This window comes from Esox lucius, chromosome 13 (assembly GCF_011004845.1).
Source record: "Esox lucius isolate fEsoLuc1 chromosome 13, fEsoLuc1.pri, whole genome shotgun sequence".
In the NCBI taxonomy this organism is placed as follows: domain Eukaryota; kingdom Metazoa; phylum Chordata; class Actinopteri; order Esociformes; family Esocidae; genus Esox; species Esox lucius.
The window spans coordinates 9,500,964-9,525,703 of NC_047581.1; the positions used below are offsets into that span (position 1 = coordinate 9,500,964).

General features: G+C 41.2%; 2 protein-coding genes across 3 annotated transcripts; one reads left to right on the plus strand and one right to left on the minus strand.

Annotated features, from left to right (window-relative positions):
- Window positions 1-4,658: 4,658 nt before the first annotated feature.
- On the minus strand, window positions 4,659-10,360 carry hscb (HscB mitochondrial iron-sulfur cluster cochaperone). The gene is given in 6 exon segments (NM_001303791.1): window positions 4,659-5,347; window positions 5,479-5,526; window positions 5,689-5,833; window positions 6,252-6,341; window positions 9,032-9,128; window positions 9,938-10,360. Coding segments are annotated over 6 exon segments (831 nt in total). The 5' UTR covers window positions 10,294-10,360; the 3' UTR covers window positions 4,659-5,252.
- An 82-nt stretch (window positions 10,361-10,442) lies between these two features.
- On the plus strand, window positions 10,443-24,538 carry lrrc8ab (leucine rich repeat containing 8 VRAC subunit Ab). 2 transcript variants are annotated; one of them, XM_010876077.5, is made up of 9 exons: window positions 10,443-10,579; window positions 11,444-11,573; window positions 12,382-12,507; window positions 16,303-16,447; window positions 16,552-17,715; window positions 18,330-18,623; window positions 18,826-19,050; window positions 19,299-19,589; window positions 19,952-24,538. In XM_010876077.5, exons 4-9 carry the CDS (start codon window positions 16,310-16,312, stop codon window positions 20,225-20,227), a joined length of 2,388 nt encoding a protein of 795 aa, XP_010874379.1. In that variant the 5' UTR covers window positions 10,443-10,579; window positions 11,444-11,573; window positions 12,382-12,507; window positions 16,303-16,309; the 3' UTR covers window positions 20,228-24,538. The 2 variants fall into 2 exon arrangements, with proteins under 2 accessions (XP_010874379.1, XP_010874378.1); XM_010876076.5 differs by lacking the exon at window positions 12,382-12,507.
- The last annotated feature ends 202 nt before the right edge of the window (window positions 24,539-24,740 follow it).

Genomic DNA, 24,740 nt, shown 5'->3' on the forward strand with positions numbered 1-24,740 from the left:
GGGGAGGATGTTTACAATGTCAGCCGGGGAGGATGTTTACAATGTCAGCCGGGGAGGATGTTTACAAGGTCAGCCGGGGAGGATGTTTACAATGTAACCCGGGGAGGATGTTTACAATGTCAGCCGGTGAGGATGTTTACAAGGTCAGCCGGGGAGGATGTTTACAAGGTCAGCCGGGGAGGATGTTTACAAGGTCAGCTTGGGAGGATGTTTACAAGGTCAGCTGAAAGTATCAGAGCATGTAGGATGCGAGGACCAAGGAGACGTTGTTAAGGAGCCCTCCCGCTGCTCCCCTTTCCTCACCAATGCAGGGAAGGGGCTTGATTGATGCCGTGTGCACACAAGTGGTAATCCAATATAATTTCAGGAAAAACACGCTGGAGATTTCGGAACAGTAATTGATAAGGGGATTGCCTAACCACTGGTTTCAGAGGAGGGATTACAAGTTCTGGGAAGGCAAAGGGATTTGGAAATGAAGTGACGGGGGGGGGGGGGGTAGGGTTCCGGGGGGGTGCTGAGTCACTGAATGAACGTGCACTGACGTTCATGCTGGTGCAAACATATCAGACAGTGTATTCTAGCTGGTGACGCGTTCTGCCTGGTGCCACCGATTAAGGGGGGAGGGGAGAGATATTCCCGGAAATCTGAGTAGAGCCCATATTAAAAGCTTAGAGAAGCCACCTGCCTGCCTTAGAGTCTCTCTCCCTCCATTTTGTTATCTATCTCTCTCACCTCCGGGACTCTCTGCTCACAAAGACACAGCTCGTTGTGTCGAAAGGAGCCTAATTGTGTCTTGCGTGGATTCGACATTACAAATGTGTTTTAAAGGGGGAAGAAATAACACTTCTACAGCCTTGAGATGTTCCTCACAATCCTCAAACATCCACTTTTAATGAGCCCTTCAAATAGAAAAAAGACGCATATTTTTATTTATTTATTACTTAACATAAAAGCTGCAACCAGACACAATGCAGGACTGCGCCTGCGGTCCTGTTGTTTTTTCTTTAAACTGCAAAGGGAAAAACAAGCCTATGAACAGGTTAAGAGGAATTGACATAACTACGGGTCGATGTTTACAAGCTTCATTTTGGTGTCCTTGGGTTGATTTTTTTTGTTGTCAAAACCTGTTCATTCAACTTATGCCCATCTTCCCACTGTAATCACAAGTCATAGAGCATTAGTCAAACTTCTCAGCTGTGTTGAATGTTCCAAGTTAGAAGAGTAGGTAATGAGAATATGCTCAAAAAATATGTTTTGATTGTTGTTGTTTGCAAACAACAATTTCAGAATCAACTCCACCGAGGCCGTACAGCGTGCATCCACACAAGTGCTGGCAGAAGTTCACTACCAGGTAGGCAGCATAACAAAGACAACTAACATGTAAGAAGTAGTTCCATGAAGCAGTTCCATATTCAGGAGAAAATAACAGGGCAATGCGATGCCAAACTCAACTAATAAACATCACAGGAAGTAGAAGAAGATATGTCAGAGACAGCACGGCATCTTCTAGTGGCATGTAATGGATTTTTTTTTACAACCTAAGGAAACACACTGGATAAAAATAAGAATCAACACTGCTTCCACATCATTTCCAAAAAATAAAAAACATCTGTGTGATGACACTGAATCGACCATAAAAAAGAATTGGATTTGCAAAAAGTATTCAACCACATTGTAACCTACATCAGTTATTTTTTTTAATATTTTTTTTTTGTGTTGATTTCACGTTAGTCGAAAACTAAACTGAATGTACAATACCGTTCCAAAATGTGGGGTCAATTGGAAATGTCCTTGTTATTGAAAGAAAAGCACTTTTTTGTCTATTAAAATAACATCAAATAAATCAGAAATACAGTGTAGACATTGTTAATGTTGTAAATGACTGATGTTTTATGAATATCTAAATAGGTGTACAGAGGTCCATTATCATCCAATCCAAGTTAATCAATTTAAAAGGCTTATTGGTCATTAGAAAATCCTATTGCAATTATGTTAGCACAGCTGAAAACTGTTGTGCTGATTAAAGAAGCAATTGAACTGGCCTTCTTTAGACTAGTTGAGTATCTGGTGCATCAGCAATTGTGGGTTTGATTACAGGCTCTAAATGTCTAGAAATAAAGAACTCTTCTGAAACTCGTCAGTCTATTCTTGTTCTGAGAAATGAAGTCGATTCCACATGAGAAATTGCCAAGAAACTGATGATTTGAACAACGCTGTTCACTACTCCCTTCACAGAACAGCGGAAAATGGCTCTAACCAGAACAGAAAGTGGAGTGGGAGGGCCTGGTGCACAACTGAGCAGGAGAACAAATACACTAAAGTGTCTACTTTGAGAAACAGATGCCACACAGGCCCTCAGGCAGCTTCATTAAATAGCACCGGCAAAACACAAGTCTCAACATCAACAGTGAAGAGGTGACTCTGGGATGCTGGCCTTCTAGGCAGAGTTGCAAAGAAAAAGCCATGTCTCAGACTGGCCAATAAAATAAAAAGATGGGCAAAAGAACAGACACTGGACAGAGGAAGATTGGAAAAAAGTGTTACGGACAGACAAATCTAAGTTTGAGGTGTTTGGATCACAAAGAAGAACTTTCTTCAGACGCAGACCAAATGAAAAGATGCTGGAAGAGTGCTTGACGCCATCTGTCAAGCATGGTGGAGGCAATGTGACGATCTGGGGGTCCTTTGGTTGTGGTGAAGTGGGAGATATGTAGAGGGTAAAAGTCTTCTTGAAGAAGGAAGACTATCACTCCATTTTGCACCACCATGGCATACCCTGTGGATGGTACTTGACTGGAGCTAATTTCCTCCTACAACAGGACAATCAATATTGCTATTAAAAATCATTATTTCAAATTTTGTCAGTGACTGTATTTTCTGTTTTGCCATTTTGCTATATTTCCTATTCAAACAGGAGCAGGACTAATGGAATCCATTACTTATTAACTTCATGTATGTTTTCATGGAAAACAAGAACATTTCTAAGTGTCCCCAAACATTTGAACGGTTGTGTAAATCAGATGTCAGTGTTAAATTAACGACTGGATCCAGTGGAAAAGCAGAGAAATAACACACACACACGCAGTGTAGCTGAGTTAACAGACATTCCAGTGGTCAAATCAGAGCCCACTGAGGAGAGACAATTTCCCGATATCAGACTGGAAGTGTTTCGTGTGCATGTGTTCTTCGATATTTTGAGACTCGTTGTGTTTTGTGTGTGTTCTTTGATATGACACTGGTAGTAATTTGTGTATTATTTGACATTATGAGACTGGTAGTATTTTGTGTGTTCTTTTATAATAAGAGAATGGTAGTATTTTGCGTGTTCTTTCATGATAAGAGAATGGTAGTGTTTTGTGTATTCTTTTATATTAAGAGAAGGGTAGTCTTTTGCGTGTGTTCTTTGAGCAACCAACCGTGAAGCTGATTTCACACGAGTCAGAGGACCAAACTCATTCTCTATCAGCCCACACCTGAATGCTCGGGTTTTCTGTACCTGCTTACCCCTTAAATACCAGGAGTGGCAGTCGGCTTGCGCCATATGACTGAATACATGACTTTACAAATCCTCCTTTTAACATTTGCCATATAAGACAATGAGCCGTCCTAGCAGAACAGGCTTATAATTGGCTGTTTCACCTTTGGTTTCTGTCACTTTTTGAGAGAAACTAGAAAGGATCTGCATTTTTTTTCAACCTCAGTTTGCTGTAAGCAGAACCAAGAAACTGACTAAAGGAATTAGGGAGACAAGCAAACAGGACCCAAATATTTCCCCTCACCACTTTAAGCCCAGCTGCCAATAAAGCAGAAAAAAACATTTTGATAGGATATTTTTTCCCCCATTTCCTTTCCCTCTCACAGTCACTAGCTAAGCCCACCTTTCTTAATCTAAAACCACATGTACCTAGTTCATTCCGTCGTGCATTTCCATCCAAGTCAATTTTACCCCCACCCCTTTTCCTTCAAACCCATTTCCAAGAGTCCTTGGAGACAGGAGTGGCTTCAGAGTTGGTTGATGACATTTTCTCATTCATTGGAGGTGCCGTAGATGCCTTCTGATTACAACATGAATAATAAATAGGCCTGAGAGTCTCCCTGCAGTGGGTGGGCCAGGCTTGCTGTTTAATTCACTGTCTATCCAACAGTATTAGTGAAACTGTTTCTCCCACAGTGGCATTGGAAAGACATGACATGGTTTTTCCAGACTTAATAAACAACCAGTCAAGTCCTGTAAATGTAGGAAAGAATGTTCACAGAGAATCCCAGTCAAGGCCCCCAAGAAGTCTTGTGATGTTTTACAGGCCGTTTCAACAACAGCTTCAGATGGCACTGCGTATCATTACATTCCTAAACGTATTGGTCAGTATATCTTTATGGTTCTGGTTATGACAATAACTTGAGTTCCATAAAAAGCAATGGTTCCCAACTGTTGGAAGTATTCGAGGGTCCAGGGCTTTGAACCACACAAAGCATGAAACCAAAGAGAATAAATGGAGGCTTGATTTTTCACATTTTCTATCTGGTACCGATATATATATATATATATATATAACATTTTTCTTAAATAAAACAATTTACCTGAGAGTGGTCCCTCAGCGACAACATGACTGGCACAACATTCTGTTCTTGATGAACCGACAATTACACCGACGAGAGATCTGAGAGCTTCTGAAAAGGCATTTACTCTTTGCTTAATAGCTACTGTCTGATTACCATGACATTAAGGTAACATGTGGCATAGTCACACACAAATCATATTTTGTTTGGTTCAGGCAGACAAAGACTTGCTGCCATTCCTTCTCCTACATTATCCAAGGAAGTGTGTCTCCCTCTACAGGTGCAGTGGGGTATAGTCTCAATTTGCATCACACAGTAACTCAAAAAGAGGACATTATAGGCAGAGTAATAATGACAGTCATTATTATTATTAATAGTAAGACCTGCCAACCCAGTGACTTATGACAGGTAACTTTCTCTGATGGTGGTGCATATTAAAATAGTTAATATAACGTTTTATCTGTCATAGTAAATTATGCATTTTGTTTAATTACAACAGCTTAAGACTATATTATTATTGTATTAGTTAGACACCTACTGCAGAGGAGTTAGTTCAGTTTAAAGATTTTTAATACAGTGTATTTTCATCATATATTTTCAATGTAATTTCCTTAAGAATCATCAATCCATTGCACTAGAGGATGGCAATGGGTAATCTATTAACATTTTACAATTCTTAATAGACCTGAAACAGTCTACATTAGCTCAGAATGTTTTTCTTTCACCTTGTCTTCAATGTTTGCAAAGTACTTCATTTGGACGAGAAATGCTTTGGCAGCTTGAAGCTCTCCTGATGAAAATAAAAATATATATAAAGAGTTGAACCATGTGAATCACCAACACATCTGAAAGCATCTGAATGAATACCAGCAGCCTGGATGTAGGAGGAAGAAAACCATTTAGTATCTGAGGGCAACAGACCTTTGTGAAGCGATGCCTCAATCCGTTTAGTCAAGTCATTCAGTTTCTCTACAAGAAGGTAAAACATGTTTTAATACATTTTGCTTGTGAAGTGCAAGAAAGTAAACAAAACCGTGATCCATTTTGTTGAACTCACTTCCTGCTGATTCAATGGACACATTAAAAAAGGGATAGAAGCCGCCTCAGTAAAATGACAATTTGAACCCTTACCTCTCGTGGCGGCGCCTATCTTGTCCACTTCTTCCCTGCTCCGGGCCCCATCCAGGGCCTCGTTGATCTCCATCAATTCCATAAGGAATGTGGGATCAGCCCCAGCGTCAGTCCCCTCCTGTATGTGCATGCCCTTCAGTTCCAGCTGAAAGAGAAGCAGAAGACCCTTAACAGAGGCTGATTCAAACCTCTCATTGTCTGAGACTTCCGTGGATAACGAGAAATCCCATGAAAAGACCCATTCAAACTTTTGTTCTCCTGATATTGCAGGGGAATATATTCCAACAACTGTCTGGGAGCTTGAAAAACAACATATTAAAGTAAAGACAGGACCTAAGGGGCTCTTTTCGCTGCTAATTGGTATTTTGGGGTTTAGGCTGGGTGAATGAAAAAAAATACTATTTCCCAAATATTGTCCTTAAAATGGTTAGCCCTAAATAAATACTGGTCCATTGATTGACTGAAAGAACAGAACTGTTAAGAAAACATGCTTAAATCAAAGTGGGTATATTTTGAGAACCACAGTTAAAAAAAGACGCATTTCAAGATGGCATCCAACTCACCATGTAAAGGCCACGACTCAGAGGCTTCAGCAGAGTCCTGTAGGCTTTGTTCACTAAGGCTGACTGATATTCTGAGAACTCCTGTTCTTTCTGTCAAAAGAAATCACACCACTTACAAGTGACGTCTGTAATGTTCTCAGTCTAGGAGGCCTGGACTGACAACACACAGATAATGCTCACATACAGCTGCATCTGAAACGACTGACACCCTTGTTAAAGACCGTAGGAAATAAATAATACAAATACTGAGTTGAAGTTGCTCTGTGTTTTTGATTCATTTCATCCATTCTTTTTTGCTCCCATCAAGACGAGGGTGTCAATCATGTTGGAGGTGACTAGAGGAAATTGGACGTCATCCGACTGACACAAATGAAACACACGGAACACGTTTAACACCTCTTACCTATCAAACTGTCACCGACGCCAGGAGGACCGTGTCACCACGGGAATTACACTGCAAGCCATTTCGCACGTTGCTTTCCGATTTGTATGATTTCGAGGAGCATCTTTCCCAAAGCGCTAAACCCTGGGTAACGTCTGTGATTAGATTTCTTGACAAATCCAGACACCTCCCTCTGGGGACCGAGCGTGTGACGGGTCGGGATTCATAACGGGACCGAGGTGTAAGGGAGGAGTGGTGGATGAATGGAGGACAGGGATAACCGTGGAGAAATACGTTTAGGGTGTGTCCCAACTGACAGCACATTCCTCACCTAGACCACTGCTGCCCTATCCCGGGTCAAAGGCCCTAGTGTGTGGTTAAGGGAATAGGGCTCTGTTAGGGTGAGGCTCTGCCGGTGGCTGGCACGCAGAGAGTATTTGCAGCTGTCAGGTCTGTCCAACCCAGAGAGGATTAGTAGCCACCTCAAAAGCTGCCTGACTTTGCCACTAGCCTGTCATGCCAGCAGAAGCTCCAGCTGTCTTCACACTTCTTTGCCTTTCGTGTGTCCGAATCAACAGGAACCTGGTGTGAACTTTGTGGTTCTGGCTGGATGTACTGCGCATACGAGGCATTATGTTTTCAACTTAGTACTTTGCACAATCATTTGATGTTGTTACGGTGAAATACGTTGATCTCCATTACTCTTTTTTCAAATCGTCATAAAAAAACAGTACACAGTATACTTATTTAAGTGCCAAGGCAATTTTAAGAAACTAAGAGTGTCTAACAAGTATGTTGATTTATTGGCAAGTGGAACCATCTCGATCATACGCCCTAGTACGGAGACTGTGGCACGAGTTGGAACAATAATGTCATAGCTGAATAAATCCTTCTTAACTTACCTTCTCTGTTGTTAAACTTATTTAATGAAGGGCATCCTGTTTTAGTTTTTCCTCACCTAAAATCTATACAACTAGGTGAGGCTAGTTCATAACAAATCATTGAGGGAGAAAGCATCTTACACATGCCTGAGCAACTGGCGGTTGAGATGAATTTCCCAAAGTAGACACACAGTTATTTGTGAGTATAATTTTGAAATGCACAGTCGATGATTAGAGGCTATGGATGTGGGCATGCAGAGCTGCCAGCCACAACGGCATCTTGTCATGAAATATTATGGTTTTTTTTATCATGCCACATTCACATGGCAGATGCCCATCCCTGATTTACCACAGGCCACCCCATATAATGTTTGAATTTGCAGTAGTATAAGCTGCCCACTGAAAATTACACCTCACGTTTCTATTTTTCAAGTTGTTATGTAAAACATTCAAAAACAAGTCGACCCAAGGACCCAGACTACTCCATACAATTAAACCATGGCCAAAAACATCTTCACATGTAAATCTTCAAACTAAATAAATTGTGTGTCCTCTGGTTCTACATTTATAACCAACATATCATTTAAAATATATCTATTGAACAAACAAAAATGGGGGAAGTTATATTTAAATAATAATATGAACATCCAAAAAGTTGTTTGGACTGACTTTTTGGATGTTGAAACGGACTGAGTTTGGCACCCCCTTAGTCTGATTGTCTACATTCATTTTACTCCATCTATTTTTGGGGGGGGATTATAGGTAACCAAAGAGTGATGCCTGACTACAGCCATGTGGCTAAGTCTTTGGGTTGTTACTCTGGAGGCAAGTGGATTAGACACAAGTGCCAGGTAAATTACCGAAATGTAATTATGCTGAAAACTATTTTAGAAGTGGTCTAAGGTTATTTTACTGCTCAATGCCTGACACGGCCCTCCATGAACTGACACAGAAAATTCAGTCACGGATCAAGTTTTGATTGCCATATTAAGATAACACCTCATGAACCTCCATACAACAACTCCTCACTTGCATATTAATTTATGATCTGTTTAACCTGGACAGATATTTGGAAGATATCATCTTTTCACTTTGCCTGCTCTTCTTCAATGGGTTGACCAGGGGGGAAATCAACCCCTCTCAATGAAGACACAAAGTTCAAGCATGACCACGTTCCTTACAGAAAAATGTATAACCCTTAGGGCTAGGCGATATCAACAATCACAGTACCGTGGACCCAATAACCTTGATAACAATATATATCGCAATAACTTTGTGTTTAAAAAGGCTGAGTACAATTGTGCCATATTCCAAAGCAGTTAAGATATTCTGCTAACTAAATTAGTGTAATTAACATTAAGAAGTATGAATATTCCAAAAAGTATTAAAACAATGAGATCTATTCACCACTCCAAAGAGGGTGTGGACAATAATTGCAACTTAAGACTGAGACTCAAATGCAAGTGGTCCCAGCTTTATTGCTGACAAGTGACAAGCACTTAGCTCTCCATCCATACCACAGTTTTATGGGTGTAGTTGTCAGGGTGTAGAGTGCGTTGGAGATCCAGGTATCTTTTCTGTAGCCTCTGGGTATCCAGTGCAAAGGTTTGGTCACTGAAAAGAAGCAATGGCAGTACATATTAGGCATCCATTGCAATACTGCATGTTTCCACAAATAGTTGCATATTCAGTTGTCTGGCAGAGGACTTTATAGTGTTTGAATAAATTGTCTTTAAAGTCTCCTCTTCCTCCCTCCTGACAGTGCTCAAAACCTCCTGCTCGCCCGCACCAGTGAACACACACACACTTACATCCTCCACTCCTGATGTTAAATGGAACAATGTTTATGGTTCAATTTTGCTTTTAAATGTCCAAACTCAGAAAAAAACGAGCTCAACTGCTTGTTTGTGCAGTACGTGTATGTTAGCTTGTCTGGTTTGATTAGTATTAAAGCCTACAGGATCTATGCAAAGCAGTAATTGTGCAAATGTTATCATTCTGGTAATAGATGCTCAATTACACATTCTGTGTGTACATGCCATTAATTACATTTACATTTTAGTAATGTAGCTTATACTCTTATCCAGGTTGACCTACATAAACTATGCATGCATGTATTTAGTACCTACATGGTTAGGTGGCCATGGTGAAATTAGGGAAAGATTAAAATTTTAGCCAAGACACCTGGGTTAACACCTCTGCTGGTATGATATGCCATGGGAGTCAGGACAGGCGTTAAACGTACCATCGATAGACGACACCCTAAACTTGAAAATGACACATTCAAACGGGCGCTCGACCTCCAACACCACTTCCAGCAGCATCCAGCAGCATCTGGTTTCTGATTTTATTGAATGAATAATGTGTGCGTTTGTTTTAAAATAGCTGTAATGCATTTAAAAGTCCAGAATAAGATCACTCACCAATCCATAATCTGGAAGTAGGATGCTCCCTCATCTGGAGGCTGGACAAAATTACAAAATATACAAAAGAAGGCTGGAGTTTGTTCGACAGAATGTCCACAATTCCAACAATTTAGCTTCTCTGAGGCTGTGCTGAAAGTCCTTAGCAGTGAACTGACATGTTTCCCTGTACTTTCCGATACTGGTTTAAAGCAGCTGTTATTTTGTGTGTCTTTACTGCTGAAGTTGATAAAGTTTTTGCATAGCGTCGCATAAATTGAAGTCTTTGATAAACATCGTCGGTTTGCAAATAATTTTGGTAAAATATGGAGAGCCTCAGATGTGCAAATAATCCGAAAAATGGTAAGTGACACCATTGTTGATAGATAAAATACGGATTCGTTTCATAATAATCTCTAAACGCTGGGCACTTCCTGTAGAATCAGCTGTTTACTTCTTCTTCTACCTTGTACACGAAAAACAACAATAACACCACTGCCACCTATGGGAAACTGGTTATGCTGCGATGCTGCTGTGCTCGGTCAACGACAAGAGATGGACAAAAGAAAACACCAGTCAGCCAGCTAGCCCAAACCAAACCAAAACGTACTGATGTTATCCTCTGTGGTTCTTTTAAGCCTTGCTGCAGTGGAGCTAAACTGAGTAAGTTGTCTAGTAATCAATTCTATAATGTAGGTCGCTAAAACGATAGTTAAGTATGGCCTTTTATTATCACGAGTTGTCATTATTACTAGCTAGTTTATGCCGGTCGAACGCTTGCTAGCTAGCTATGCTAGTTAAGTTGCTACCAAATATCGTAAGGAATTAGAAGGTGGTTAGCTGCCCAGCTATCTTAGCATTTGTAGCTATAACAGTAGTAGCTAATAAATATGTTGCTTTTTATTACTACTCAATCGGAGAACGTCAATATACACCGGGTTGGTAACTAACAGTTAGTTACTGTAACTAGCTGGAAAGCTGCAGTCTTCTGTAAACCATACATGATAAAGACGATAAGTCATAAGACTACTCAGACTGGTTTTATCTGGCATTATGTCGACTTGGCTAACTAACGGTAACCTGAGGTCCTACGCTAATGAAATCGCATGCTATAGCTTAGTTGGGTAGCAACTGTAGTTAGCGGTTATTACATGACAGGACGGAGGCTAACTAACAGTTACTAGTCGGTAGACATTGTTTTTGTCTGTTTTGAATTGTAGTTATGACACTAACGTTAGCTAACTAGTAGCAGCTCGCTATAGGCTACTTGTAGCGGACTTTGCAAACTGCACTAAGCCAGTCATACTGGATTCAGACAGGCCACACAATTTACATTTTTCCCACAGAATGAGACTGATAAATCAGGAAAATATATTTTACATGTAGTTATTATTTGTCTGACCAATTCAATAATGGGGAAACTATAAATTGTGCTGCCTGTGAAAACTTGCTTAGTTAAACTCTGAGCTTCATTATGACAGTGTCTCGCTAGTGCTGACTATTCTTCACTTGTCATTTTCTGATCAGCCACCCATTCCTATGGAGATAAAAGAGAACTGGGCTCATGAGGATTGCTGGGCTCACACAAAGTGGGACATCCACCAACGCCAGCACCAGGCACTGGAGTACAGATAACACTACTGCTACCACCACCGTAGTAAGATCCTCCTGTGTATACCCACACAATTCACCTAATTTAGGCAATTCTCCTGGAAATGTATTACTGTTTTTTCTTTCTGTGCATTACTTTTATCAGAATTAGTATGTATTTAATATCTTACAATAATACAAAGTTGAGTCATGCATTTGTTAATAGAAACTCAGTGCCAACTGTGTTTCTAATATCTTTGGAGACTGGATTCTGTGCATGCTGCCCGTTTTTTTATTAGTACTTTAATAGATGTCTGGTCCCTAGGGGGTGATGGTGTGAGTTGTGGTGAAAGTGGGATGTTCTAGCCTGGCACCCCAGTATATGGTGATTTATCTAAAAGACCATTAAAATGGTTTAAATTGTGCAACCTCTATCCAATGTCAAACAAACTTTTCCAATGACACTGACATTGTGTGTGGGGTTAGTCCTATATGGGAGGTCTGGCTGGGTTAAGCTGCGGTGGGACCAGGCCGACATCAGACATTTCATCTCCACAGGAAGTCTGTTCTGTCTGTCTTCCTCACTGAATAGAGACAGCACTGAGTGCCAATTTCCCGTTGTGTGGGTGTGAGTGAGGAGGGCACAGATGGATTTTAATTGTACCTTTGTTTAATCAGTGGTTTCACTGAAGCCTTTGATTCTATATTCTTAGGGATATGTTCATTAGTATGTGATCCATAATTATTTCAAAAAGCAAAGTTGGCAACAAAATACACATGTTATTCCTCACCCTCGAAGCATTGCTTTATTCTTTACTGGCCACTTGGCTGCGTTTTTGGAACATAATCTAAATAGCATGTTCCTGAAAATATAGAGAGAAGGACCATTAAGTGAGGGCCAGCCAACGTTCCCTTCAGCAGGGAGACAGTCAAGGGCAGGAGACACAGGAGTCCTACTGGCAGACAGGAGTTGGAGACAGCCAGCACCAGCTCCTCCTAAGGTAAACAGGATCTCCTCCTGGAGGTCGCTGGGGGCGCTGCTCAAGGCCTCAGTAGACAATGCCCTTGGTATTATGATCGGAAACGTCTAAGAATAGAGAACAAGGGAGCAAGGTGGCTGAATACTCCCCTTATAGTGCTAAGACTGTAATGTTCTGGGAGGGAGTGGCATGCCAGTGAGAGCGGGGGACGGTTATAAAATGTCTGAGCTTTACCAGCGTCTGTCCTGGACATGGAGTTTTAGGCTAAGCCCTAAATGGAGCAGATATATTAATTTAAACTGTTCACAAATGGAGACTTAAGGTTCCACATTATTTAATTCCAGATTATGTAACTAGTGTTACTTAAAAATATAAGGCGTGTTCACACCGCACTTTAGCCTAGGGTTAATAGCTTTCTAAGCCCTGGGCTAAGGGCCTCCTGTTCACACTTGCATATTTTGAAGTGGGCTAGCACCACCCTTAGCCTGGGGCTAGCTGCCCCTGCTCCGGAGCAGGGTTAGCACCGACTTTTCGGGACTAGCCCCCAAAACACGGTGTCAAAATAACCATTGTGAAACGGGGTCAAGAATAAAACCATAGAACGTTTATTGACCAATCACAAAATCTACCCTTTCACTTAATTTACATACGGTCGTGACTCGCGCCGTTACTAACAGATGCGTCTGTTTTGGTTCTTTCACTCTGCAAACTTATGTCGTTTCACTATAGCTGCCAAATCTTTGCGAAGTAGTTATTTCAGCTTTATTTGGACATAAATCTAGCAAATAAGTCGTAAGAATGAAGGTTGACTAACGTTTTTCTCTTTCTTTGCATAGTTTTAACAAAATTGCCCAAGCAAATACGGACAGGGTGGGCATATTGATTAACCGATGTCAAGTCGTTAATTAAATCGCGGTAGCGTAACATTGATCATTTGTTAGTGATGTAGGCCACGGTAACATTATTCGCATGCCGGAGAGAACGTAACGTTTGTAGCATATCATATAATGTGAAATGGTAGTGTGTCGTATTTGTCCGTTAGCCCAGTGCTTAGGAATACAAGTGTGAATCCTTAGCCTAGGGTTCACGAAGTCTTGTGTGAACACAGGCTAAGCTAGCGCAGGGCCAGTCTTAGCCTGGGGCTAAGATAGCCCAGGGCTTTGAACAATGTAGTACGAGAAGGCCTATAGAATACTGGGCATAGGAAAGACTAAACATCTTTGCTTTTCAGTCTGGTATTCTTATCTATTCTGGAATGTTCTAAATTTTGATTCACTACACTGCCAACTACCGTGCCTAGAGCTTTTGTTACGTCTCACTATTCGGTTCGCACTGCATTTAATAAAAAAAAACAACAACAACATAATTTTATTAGCCAACTTGGATCATTGCCAGCTTTCCCCAAGTGTTTCTTCATATTTAAAGAGATTTACGTGGACCACACACTTAAATACTTAATCCACCTGCAGATGAATTTCATTACAGCAAACCTGTCTTTAATCATAGGAAACATAGTGTGTGTGTTGGCCTGTGTAATACCAAGTGCTATCTAATATCTGCCTATGAGATGTAGATTAATTAGGCCTGTTTTAAAATGGTGATATCAAATAGCAAAGCAAACTCTAGTGCGGTACACCTTTCAAGTGAACCGTTTAGTATTTTTCTGTTACATGTCCTTTGCGATCGTTATGCCATTGATTTCTGTCTCATTCATTTAATTCAGGATGCTTTATTCCATCTAGCCTAATTCCAAAGGGAAGCTATGGAAATCTTTAAGGACAGTAGATTTGCTGTAATCTGTTTCAAGATCTTTGTGTACCATAATAAAAAAAAAAAAAACGTATTTTAATGTTATCAGACAGGGTTAAACATTAACGATGGCCCGCTGGCCCGGGGCCAGTAAGACCTAACGTCGGGCCTGTGGACAAAAATGGTATGGTATGGTAGGCTATCGTATGAGGCAAAGCTCGTTTTTGTTTTCTTGGAAAGAATAGGTTCCATGTGTCGAAAACAATAATGGCAAGGGACACAAACTGACGTTCCTGAAAGCCAATAAGGCAGGGTTGTTTATTAAGGGAACGAACAACCGAAAACCTGCTCTTATGTTCCTGCAGCATGATGTGTGTGTTGCGGCCAAACAGGCTGGAGACAACCCCACGACTGCATCAATGAACGTCTGCCTGCCCCGAATTAATGAGGTGGAGCGTTGCCAAAAGGAAAAACGTATTACGACCACCTATCATGTTGTAAAAGAGGGAGAAACCATTCACGGACTACGTCCACGACATAGTCTGTTGAATCCGGATAGAGAAACCATAAGGACATGACTTGTCATGTTAACAATGCCTGCCTAAGTGCTTACTTGCAGTGACACACAAGAAGCCAGTCAACCAACTAGTGCAAGTACTGTATTGCAATATATTTTTTACCATAAATTTAGTGGCCCTTAATAATAAGTTGTTTTTTTGGCTCTTGGGGGGGTCAAAGTCCCATCCACTACCTGGCAAACAAGGGGTCCCTCAGGGCTCGGTACTGGGCCCGTTACTGTTCATTATCTATCTCCTCCCCCTGGGTCAGATAATCTGGAATCATGGCCTAAACTTCTAATCCTATGCAGATGACACACATTTACCTTCACACCAAACCCTCTGCTGCCCTACCTCCCCCTACTTCACCTCCTGCCTCTCTGAAATTAAAGACTGTATCATCATCAACCTTCTCAAACACAACAGCAATAAAACAGAACTCATGGTCCCTCACACGACCCCTAATCTTGTCTTCACCATTGACGGTAGCTCCATCTGCCCCTCTCTGAAGGTTGGGGTCCTACTCGACCAAATTATTTCTTTGGAACCCCATATCCACTCAGTCACCAAGTCTGCTTTCTTCCATCTTAAAACCATCTCCTATCTCCGCCCCATTCTCTCCGATACCTCTGCCGAAACCCTCATTCATGCATTTGCCACCTCCTGCCCCGACTACTGTAATGGGGTCCTGGTTGGTGTCTCCAAGGAGGGCCTGAACCGTCTTCAATATGCACAAAACTCTGCCGCCAGGATCCTCCCCCATCTAAACGCTGGGACCATATCACTCCCACTCTTGAAAAAATTCACTGGCTAAAGTCCCATCTGTTCAGACATGAACATTTCATCATCATGGCAGTGGCCCTGTCTGACTCCATTCTTCTTATCCTCTGATTGTTTGTGTCTTGTATCTCTTGTCCACTTCCCTTGTACAGTGTCCTTGAGTCTGTGAAAAGCGCTTTAAATTAAATCTATTATCATTACTATTATTATTATTATTATAATTATAAATATATGAATTCAATTATTTTATTTTCATGCTTTTGTGTCACATCAAATAAGCAAGCATGTTCATGAAAAGATGAAGATATTTATAGTAGCTAAATATTTTGATAACCATTAATGAAAAAGTAATGATGTGTATTGCATCATATTTATAAAAACAGCAATTGCTTTAATCAGTTTGTCTCATATCACATACAAATCTGTGGTATAAATCATTATTCTGATTATGATATCTACATACTATATATCTATAAAATAAAATTTGATTTGTATTTATTTTATTCAGTTCGGGCCAGTAAGAATACAGTCCAGGCCAGTAGATTTCAGACCAACTGGCCTGACAAGGCCATTGAGAAAAAAAGTTAGCGTTGGACCCCGTATCATATTTAAAAAACGGCTGAAGAGCCCACACTTCTCAGTTACAGTTATTTTAGAAAGTTGCTGCTCTTCTGCGTTTTGACAAGCACGGTCAGAAACATTGACTGTCCTACCTCTCTCGTCCTCCCAGCTAAACCATGATCCCCATCACTGAGCTGCGTTACTTCGTAGACTGCCAGCCTGCCTACCGCATCCTAAAACCATGGTGGGACGTCTTCACCGATTATATCTCCATCGTCATGCTCATGATCGCTGTGTTTGGGGGGACGCTGCAGGTCAGTGAGCGAACACCTCATTTTCACACTCCTAGGAATTCACATCGTGTTCACAGTAAAGTTTAATGTAACTGTCTCTGAACAAACTGTTCTCTTCACTGCAGGTCACCCAGGACAAGATGATTTGCCTGCCCTGCAAGTGGGTGGTCAACCAGACCTGCAGGAGGTCTTTCAACGCATCTTTGTCGGCCCCGCTGTTTTTGGAGCCCAAAGGGATCCAATACAATCTGGACCGGCACCAGTACAACTACGTAGATGCCGTTTGCTACGAGAACCGCCTGCACTGGTTTGCCAAGTACTTCCCCTACCTAGTTCTATTGCACACACTCATCTTCCTGGCGTGCAGCAACTTCTGGTTCAAGTTCCCCCGGACCAGCTCCAAACTGGAGCACTTTGTGTCGATTCTGCTGAAGTGCTTCGACTCTCCCTGGACCACCCGGGCCCTGTCTGAGACAGTGGTGGAGGAGAGCGATCCCAAGCCCATGAAGATGAATGGCTCTATGGACAAGAAGGCGTCAAGCGTCAGCGAGGACGTGGAGGCCAGCGTCCCCATGCTCCAGAGGACCAAGTCACGCCTGGAGCAGGGTATCGTGGATCGCACCGAGACCGGCGTCCTGGACAAGAAAGAAGGCGAACAGGCCAAGGCCCTGTTTGAAAAAGTGAAGAAGTTCCGCTTGCACGTGGAAGAGGGGGACATCGTGTACAGGCTCTACATCCGGCAGACCATAATCAAAGTCATCAAGTTCATTCTGATCATCTGCTACACGGGTTATTACGTGCACAACATCCAGTTCAGCGTAGACTGCAGCGTGAACATTGAGAGCCTCACGGGTTACAGGATGTACCGGTGCGCTCACCCACTGGCCACGCTGTTCAAGATCCTCGCCTGCTTCTACATCAGCCTGGTGGCAGTGTATGGCTTCATCTGTGTCTACACCCTCTCCTGGATGCTGCGCCGCTCACTTAAGAAGTACTCCTTCGAGTCCATACGAGAGGAGAGCAGCTATAGCGACATACCGGACGTGAAGAATGACTTCGCCTTCATGCTGCACATGATCGACCAGTATGACCCACTGTACTCCAAGCGCTTCGCCGTTTTCCTGTCCGAGGTGAGCGAGAACAAGCTGCGCCAGCTTAACCTGAACAACGAGTGGACCCTGGACAAGCTGAGGCAGAGGATCACCAAGAACTCCCAGGAGAAACTGGAGCTGCACCTGTTCATGCTCAGCGGAATTCCAGACACCGTGTTTGACCTGATGGAGCTGGAGGTAGTAGGAAAAGTTATCCCTGCCTTCGTATCTAGATTTGAATGCCCACGCTGTAGCAACTTTGGGAGAGTCCTGTGTAGCTCAGTTAGTAGAGCACAGCACCTTGTGGGTTTGATTTCCACTGGAGGTCAGAATGAAAATGTATGAACTCATTACTGTAACTGACTCTGAATAGGAGTCTGATAATGTTACAAAATATGGAGAACATTTGCAAATTTGAGTTATTGTCAGGGTGTGATTTTAATGAGAAAAGATAAACTAGCATATGACGATTAGCGTGCATTAATTTGTATAACAAGTGTCAGTTAACCCTAAACCAGTATGTCTTGGACCAGTTAAACTAGAGAGACCAAACCCATTTTATTTCACACGTTTAAACTCACCTAACTTACTATTCTTAAGTGTGTCAACTGTGACCATATTAATTACCATTAATTTCCCTTTAAACGTTATCTCCTGAACTGTTGAAGCTAGAGAGACCAAAGCAATTTTGTTTCACGTGTTCATTTCATCCTAACTTAACATTTTCAATTGTTCATCAAAGAGTAAAAGCAGGCCCCAGTAACTCTACTGGTAAGGTTCATACCTAGTTATTCTGGTTGTTATTATACTAGGTGCTGAAGCTGGAGCTCATCCCAGACATCACAATCCCTCCCATCATCGCCCAGCTGGTCAACCTGAAGGAGATGTGGCTGTACCACACCCCGGCCAAGATCGAGGCCCCGGCTCTGGCCTTCCTCAGGGAGAACCTCAAGTCCCTCCACATCAAGTTCACGGATATCAAGGAGATCCCTCTGTGGATCTATAGTTTGAAGAACCTGAGCGAGCTGCATCTGACCGGGAACCTGAGCGCAGAGAACAACCGATATATTGTTATTGATGGGCTACGGGAGCTGAAAAGGCTCAAGGTAAAATCTGCAGTAACAGTTCAGCCTACTCATGAATAGTCCTTATACACCAGGCCTTTTTTTATCTACTATTATCTACTATTTATCTACTATTTTATCTACTATGCATGTTAAAACAGCAATTAACAGCATGTTGAGGTTCCTTTAAGGTTACACAAACACTATACGAATGAAATCCATGTTCACTGTCATCGTCGTCCAGGTTCTCCGGCTGAAGAGCAACCTGACCAAGCTACCTCAGGTGGTAACGGATGTGGGGGTGCACCTCCAGAAGCTGTCGGTCAACAACGAGGGCACCAAGCTGATGGTGCTCAACAGCCTGAAGAAGATGGTAAACCTGACTGAGCTGGAGCTTATCCGCTGTGACCTAGAGCGCATCCCGCACTCCATCTTCAGCCTGCACAACCTGCAGGAGATTGACCTTAAGGTCAGTCAGCCAAGGCATTTTGTTCAGTTCAGTGTGGTGTTTTGGGTGTTCACACCGACTCTGTTTGACATTCTTGTTTTTATTCATTGATTTGAATGTAAAGTGGTTTAATTTTATTCATGAATTCAAGTCCATGCTCAATGGGAAATATTCTTAGGAATAGTTTTTAAGACCGAGATGAAACATTCTCTGGGTGCTTTGCAAAATGCATGAGCAAATAAATTGTATTATTTGTGTCATAATTTAAGGACAACAACCTGAAGACCATTGAGGAGATCATCAGTTTCCAGCACCTGCACCGACTGGTTTGCCTTAAACTCTGGTACAACCAGATCGCCTACATTCCCATCCAGATTGGCACACTTAATAACCTGGAGAGGCTCTATCTGAACAGGAACAAAATCGATAAGATCCCCAGCCAGCTGTTTTACTGTCGTAAGCTGCGGTTCTTGGATCTGAGCCACAACAACCTCACCTACATCCCAGCGGACGTGGGGTACCTCCAGAACCTCCAGTACCTAGCTGTCACAGCGAACCGAGTGAGTGCTTTTCATATTTCAGCATTCGTTTTCTGTACTAAACGCTTGAGGGTTTTGGATACCATTCCCAAGTACCTTGTAGCTCAGTAGAGCATGTTGCTTGCAACGCCGGGGGTTGTGGGTTTGATTTCCACGGGGGGCAAGTACCGAAAATATACGTATATATTTTGCATTAATTCCTATCCGTATCCGTGTTTAGAGTGTCTCTGAGAACACTGATTTGCATTTCATCTGCTTGATCAGGTCCGTTAGTGTGTGGTGGAACTAGGTTGTTTACACACCCAAGGCTTTTTGTTTGTCTGAAAAACCACTGCAGCGTTTGTGTCAAATCCACGTGACAAACCCGCTTACCCTCCACACAGATCGAGACCCTGCCCAACGAGCTGTTCCAGTGTAAGAAGCTCCGTACCCTGAACCTGGGGAACAACTGCCTGACGTCTCTGCCGTCGCGCTTTGGGGAGCTGACCGGGCTCACTCAGCTTGAGCTGAGGGGGAACAGGCTGGAGTGTCTGCCCGTGGAGCTGGGGGATTGCAGGCAGCTGAAGAGGACAGGCCTGGTGGTCGAGGAGGACCTGTTCAACACCCTGCCCACCGAGGTGAAGGAGCAGCTGTGGAAGGTGGACAAGGAGACGGCTTGAGCGGTCGTAAAGAGCTGAACGCGAACTCCGTCGAAGCGGATGCGAGACACAAGCCCGGAGGACGGGGAGGACCACGCGGACCCAGATAGCTCCCCAACGGAGCTAGCCCTGCTTATTCTGAGTGTGCTCTTCTGCCTGGCTGCCCTTCAGGGGTGTCGACTCTACCGTCCTGTCGCCATGTTACTTATTTTATCCAGATTGTTGTTTTAAGTCTACATTGGTATAGTTTTAAACAAAATTTTAACAGGGGCATTAATGAGAAGCTGTTAATGTTACCAGATGTGTGTGCTTTAAATAAGAGAATTTGAGATGTAATTTCGACTGTTGCATGTGACATTTCAAAAAAGATGCTAACGCTACATTTTTGGAAGAGGAAAGACTTGAATAATTAGCCAGCAGATGCTTTTTCTGCAGGCAGGCAGTGTTCTTGTCATTCAGACAGGGTATATTATCCTGTCATATCCCTTAGTAATCCACTTATATATTCCTAGACAGTGTTCCACCCTTAATCTCGATTTTCTATCGATGGGTGCTAAACAATGGTTTCCGTGTTTACAGAAAGGGAACACGGATGAAGAGAGGGAAGTCCTTTTTCCATTTCAGTATTTCTTTTTTTATCTAGTCCACGGGAGGGTTGTATATGTTTTTCAATTGAAATTCACATTTTTCTCATTTTTTTAAAAGTTGTTTATAATATCTCAACATGTGCCCGATTGCACCCTGCATCTCCGTGCTCCGCTGGGCACGAAATATCAAGTGTGCCTATAGGCTATTTAGTGTGGTCTAAAACAAACAATCTATAGCCTGTAGGCTTTGGGTTGGTTCAATTTGCTTGAACTGTCACTACGTTAAGAAAAGGTCTTTACTGAATGTCATCTGCCCCCAAAACATTGGTGAACAGTTTAAGTGTTAGGCAGGGTCAAACCTTTTCATTTCGGAGGGTTCAAAGTTCCTTCAAGCACACTTTATTATAAATAATATTTGCTATGCCATGAGAGATTTAATGTAGCAAGGACTGTGAACGTTTAACCAGTGGAAAATATTTTTGTTGTCCCTAGTTCGGTCCTGTGCTCATTACTCTGACGTGTGCACAACATGAGAATTTCAGATAAGAAAAGGTGGGGAAAATGTCAAAGGGACTGTTCCACTCCTAGCAAGATTCATAGAGTTGAAATACTCTTATGAGTGTTACTTTGCTCACTGACTAACATTTATTTAGAATGCTTTATAGAGAAACAAACAAAACCATAACACTGTTGCTTATCAGACTCAACGGGCATTTGAGGAATAACCTAGTGCTTTCTACATTGATCAATAGACAAGACGGGTTTATTTTAACAGTAAATTATCTTTATCGTCTTGGCATTAAGAACTGAAATATGCTGCTTTTGTTTGGTGGGGAAAATCTTTACTGAAATTGTGGCATTGTGTCCTCTACATTTATTGGACTGAGGTCACTGTAAGGAAAGATGGGCATTGTTTCAGATATTATGCCTTAAAATAAGTTAATTTCATAGTTACGTTATCAGGGATAAAAAAAATGTGTGTGCAACAATATGCCATTATTGACTGAAATAGTATGGGTCACAATTCCCATAAAACCATAAAACCACAATTCCCACAAAACATGAAAAGCGGTTGTTTGCATTTTTACACCATTATTTCTATGGGTAGTTTCTAGAACTAATTCAAAAAAAGAGTCTGTGTTTCAAGTTCCCCTCTGTGCTTTGTTTACTGTAAATACATATAGGGCAAGTTGAATTTATGAATATATTCACCTGTATTTAGCCAATTATGTTTTTGTAGAGTGAAATGATGCATACATATTCACAAACGTCACCTTGTCCTGAAGATATTTACATAGTTATCAAATACGGAGTCAGCATAAGCTTAAACGTAACACAGACCTTATTTGAAGTGAATCTGAAATTGAATGGTGAAATGCAAAAAGAACCAGCTTCGCATTTCATCGCTAGGTTGCTGGGGATAAGACAGGTGGACTATTTCAGTAAATGGTTAGCTATGCCTATATTCCAATAGAAAGAATGTTATTTCTGTCTGCAGGCTCAAATCAATATATTTTGCAGTGTGCTTAACTAGTAGATTTGTAGTAACCATATACTACAATCAAGGAAATTACATAAACAAGTTGAATCCCGTCTGTCCTTTACCCTGACTGTCAATGTACAGTTTCACTACTTCAGTAAAGCATAACCATAACTATGGACAGGGATCTTGTTAATTAAATTTCTTTTTTTGTCATTTCCAGAATTAAGGACCTTTGTCTAGGTGCCATATGCTACCAGTTGCCTACTGTTTCATGGGTTTGAATAGAGACCTTTTTACGACTCCGTGGAGAAGAATGATATAGTGTGTCCAGAATGGCTCCCTGTATATTGTGTTGTAGGGGTGCCATTTGTTTCAAATCATTCAATTTTGCTCATATTAATCTGACAACCATTTGTTTTCAATTTCTGTTTCTGTGGACTAAAGTCAATAATAATGTTCTTCTGGAGAAAAAACTAATGTCTGGCTGGCTTTTCCAGGTTTGGCTCAGTGAGCATGATGCAATGATTCCTGGCTTCAAAATGTTTGGTCGACGCGTGCATAAAAGGAGTCTGCTTTTTATCACAAAATCACCATTATCTCACAGTGACAATGAACAGTGGATGAACAAAAAGATGAACCAAATATGCACAGTGGTCTAATGACTGAAGGACAACAAATACATCATAGTAATGATGGGTGAACTTGGCATTGCGTGTCACTATTTGCTAGTGTGAAATGTGTGTTTCTTCTGGTCAAAGCTTACTACCGTATGATCACCCAGTAACGGGATTATTTAAATATGGTATGCCTGAACATTGGAAGGGATGAGAATAAGAAAGGGTTTTATGAAAATATATACGTATATTACACTTGATGGATGAAATCATCTTATGTATACTAAGAGGACAGCCTCAGTTAGGCAAATGCACAAATAATACAGTGTGCAGTGTACTTCTGTCATTGTGCAGCCTAATTTCCTCAGCAGTGCTATGCTAACATTGACAATCAGCTCTAATTTCATATTTTGTTATGTTTTGATGGAAGTATGTACCTATATATACACCTGTAGAAATCCATAGAAAGTGAGACAGTTCCAACAGTAGGGGCCAAAACCTGGTCTAGGAAGCATTTCATCTCAACATATTTTCTCTGAAGAGGTTTTCATTGCTGGACTAGAAGGAATCTCTGTCTAGTCTAACAGCCCTAGATGAGTCCCGCTCCTAATCAAGTGTGATTCTTCAAGGTGTGTCTCCTTGTATCTCGTTCATTATGGAAACTGAATTCAGAGCACAGATAAAACTATTTAAAGTAACTGTCCAGTGAAAATCTCACTTTTAAAAGTAATTTTTCTGTTTTCAAATAGTATTTGTGGCCTACACGTAAAATCACGTAAAGTAATCGCAAAAGAAAATCTCAAACTAGTCGTTTGAAAATAATTGCTCATTCCCTTTAAGACACCTAATGAAATTGCATTTTTGGGAAGGAAAGCTATATCAGTCATCTTGTTATTAATTGTAGATCATATTTCATAGAAATCTGGAAACACTAGACAATTACCTATAATGAGGTGTTTGGATTTTATTTCTTACATGTACTCACAAACCTAGCTAAATCAATTTTGTTGAAGCAATTACTTTTTTTTTGATTGGTCAACATGTTGATTTCATATTGATGTTTTCTGAATTGGGTAGCATAATGGAGTGGTAAACTCAATGCAAGCAATTTTCTGCTGAATATTAAGATAGGTTTAGACCCATTTTTCTTCAGTGTTGACAGCTATCAGTGCAGTACACTTAAACCTCAGGAAATGGACATTGTTTTATCTTTGCATTTTTTTCTGCATAAATTGCCTACTTTTGTTTTTATTCCACTCAGTATTTTATTTTACACAGTTGTTATACCACACATTTTTTATATTTCTATATTTTTTTAAACATTATTTTCTAGTTGTATTAGGATTTAATATAATATTTAATATTAATTGATGGTTCGAATTTATATGTCGAACTTTGAAGAAAAAATAAATCTGAAATCGTACATCACACATGACCATTTATGTCTCCTGTGTATTCACCTGTATTTCATCAGAATTTAACAGTTGTTTTTCTGTTCCTCACTTGAATTAACTAGATGAGGAAAGTCGTAGATTTATTCCCAATGTAGTTGTGTCAAATCTTAATGCATCGTTATCGCCCTACCTTTTCTCCTTTACTCCTTCATTCTTGTTATGAAATTACAGTATAATAAATGTAATTATGCACATGTTGGTCTCGTTTTTACCGTTTGTATCCTGAATCAATTTGCTTTCATTTAATTAGGTGAGAATATAGCAATGAATATTGGATTTTATCTTGTAATACATCAACCACTGTCACTATTTACTGAAATAATACTAAAACTGTTGAATGCCTCTTTAACTGCAGGACCACGACAACCACAATGAAGAGATAGACCTGGATTAATA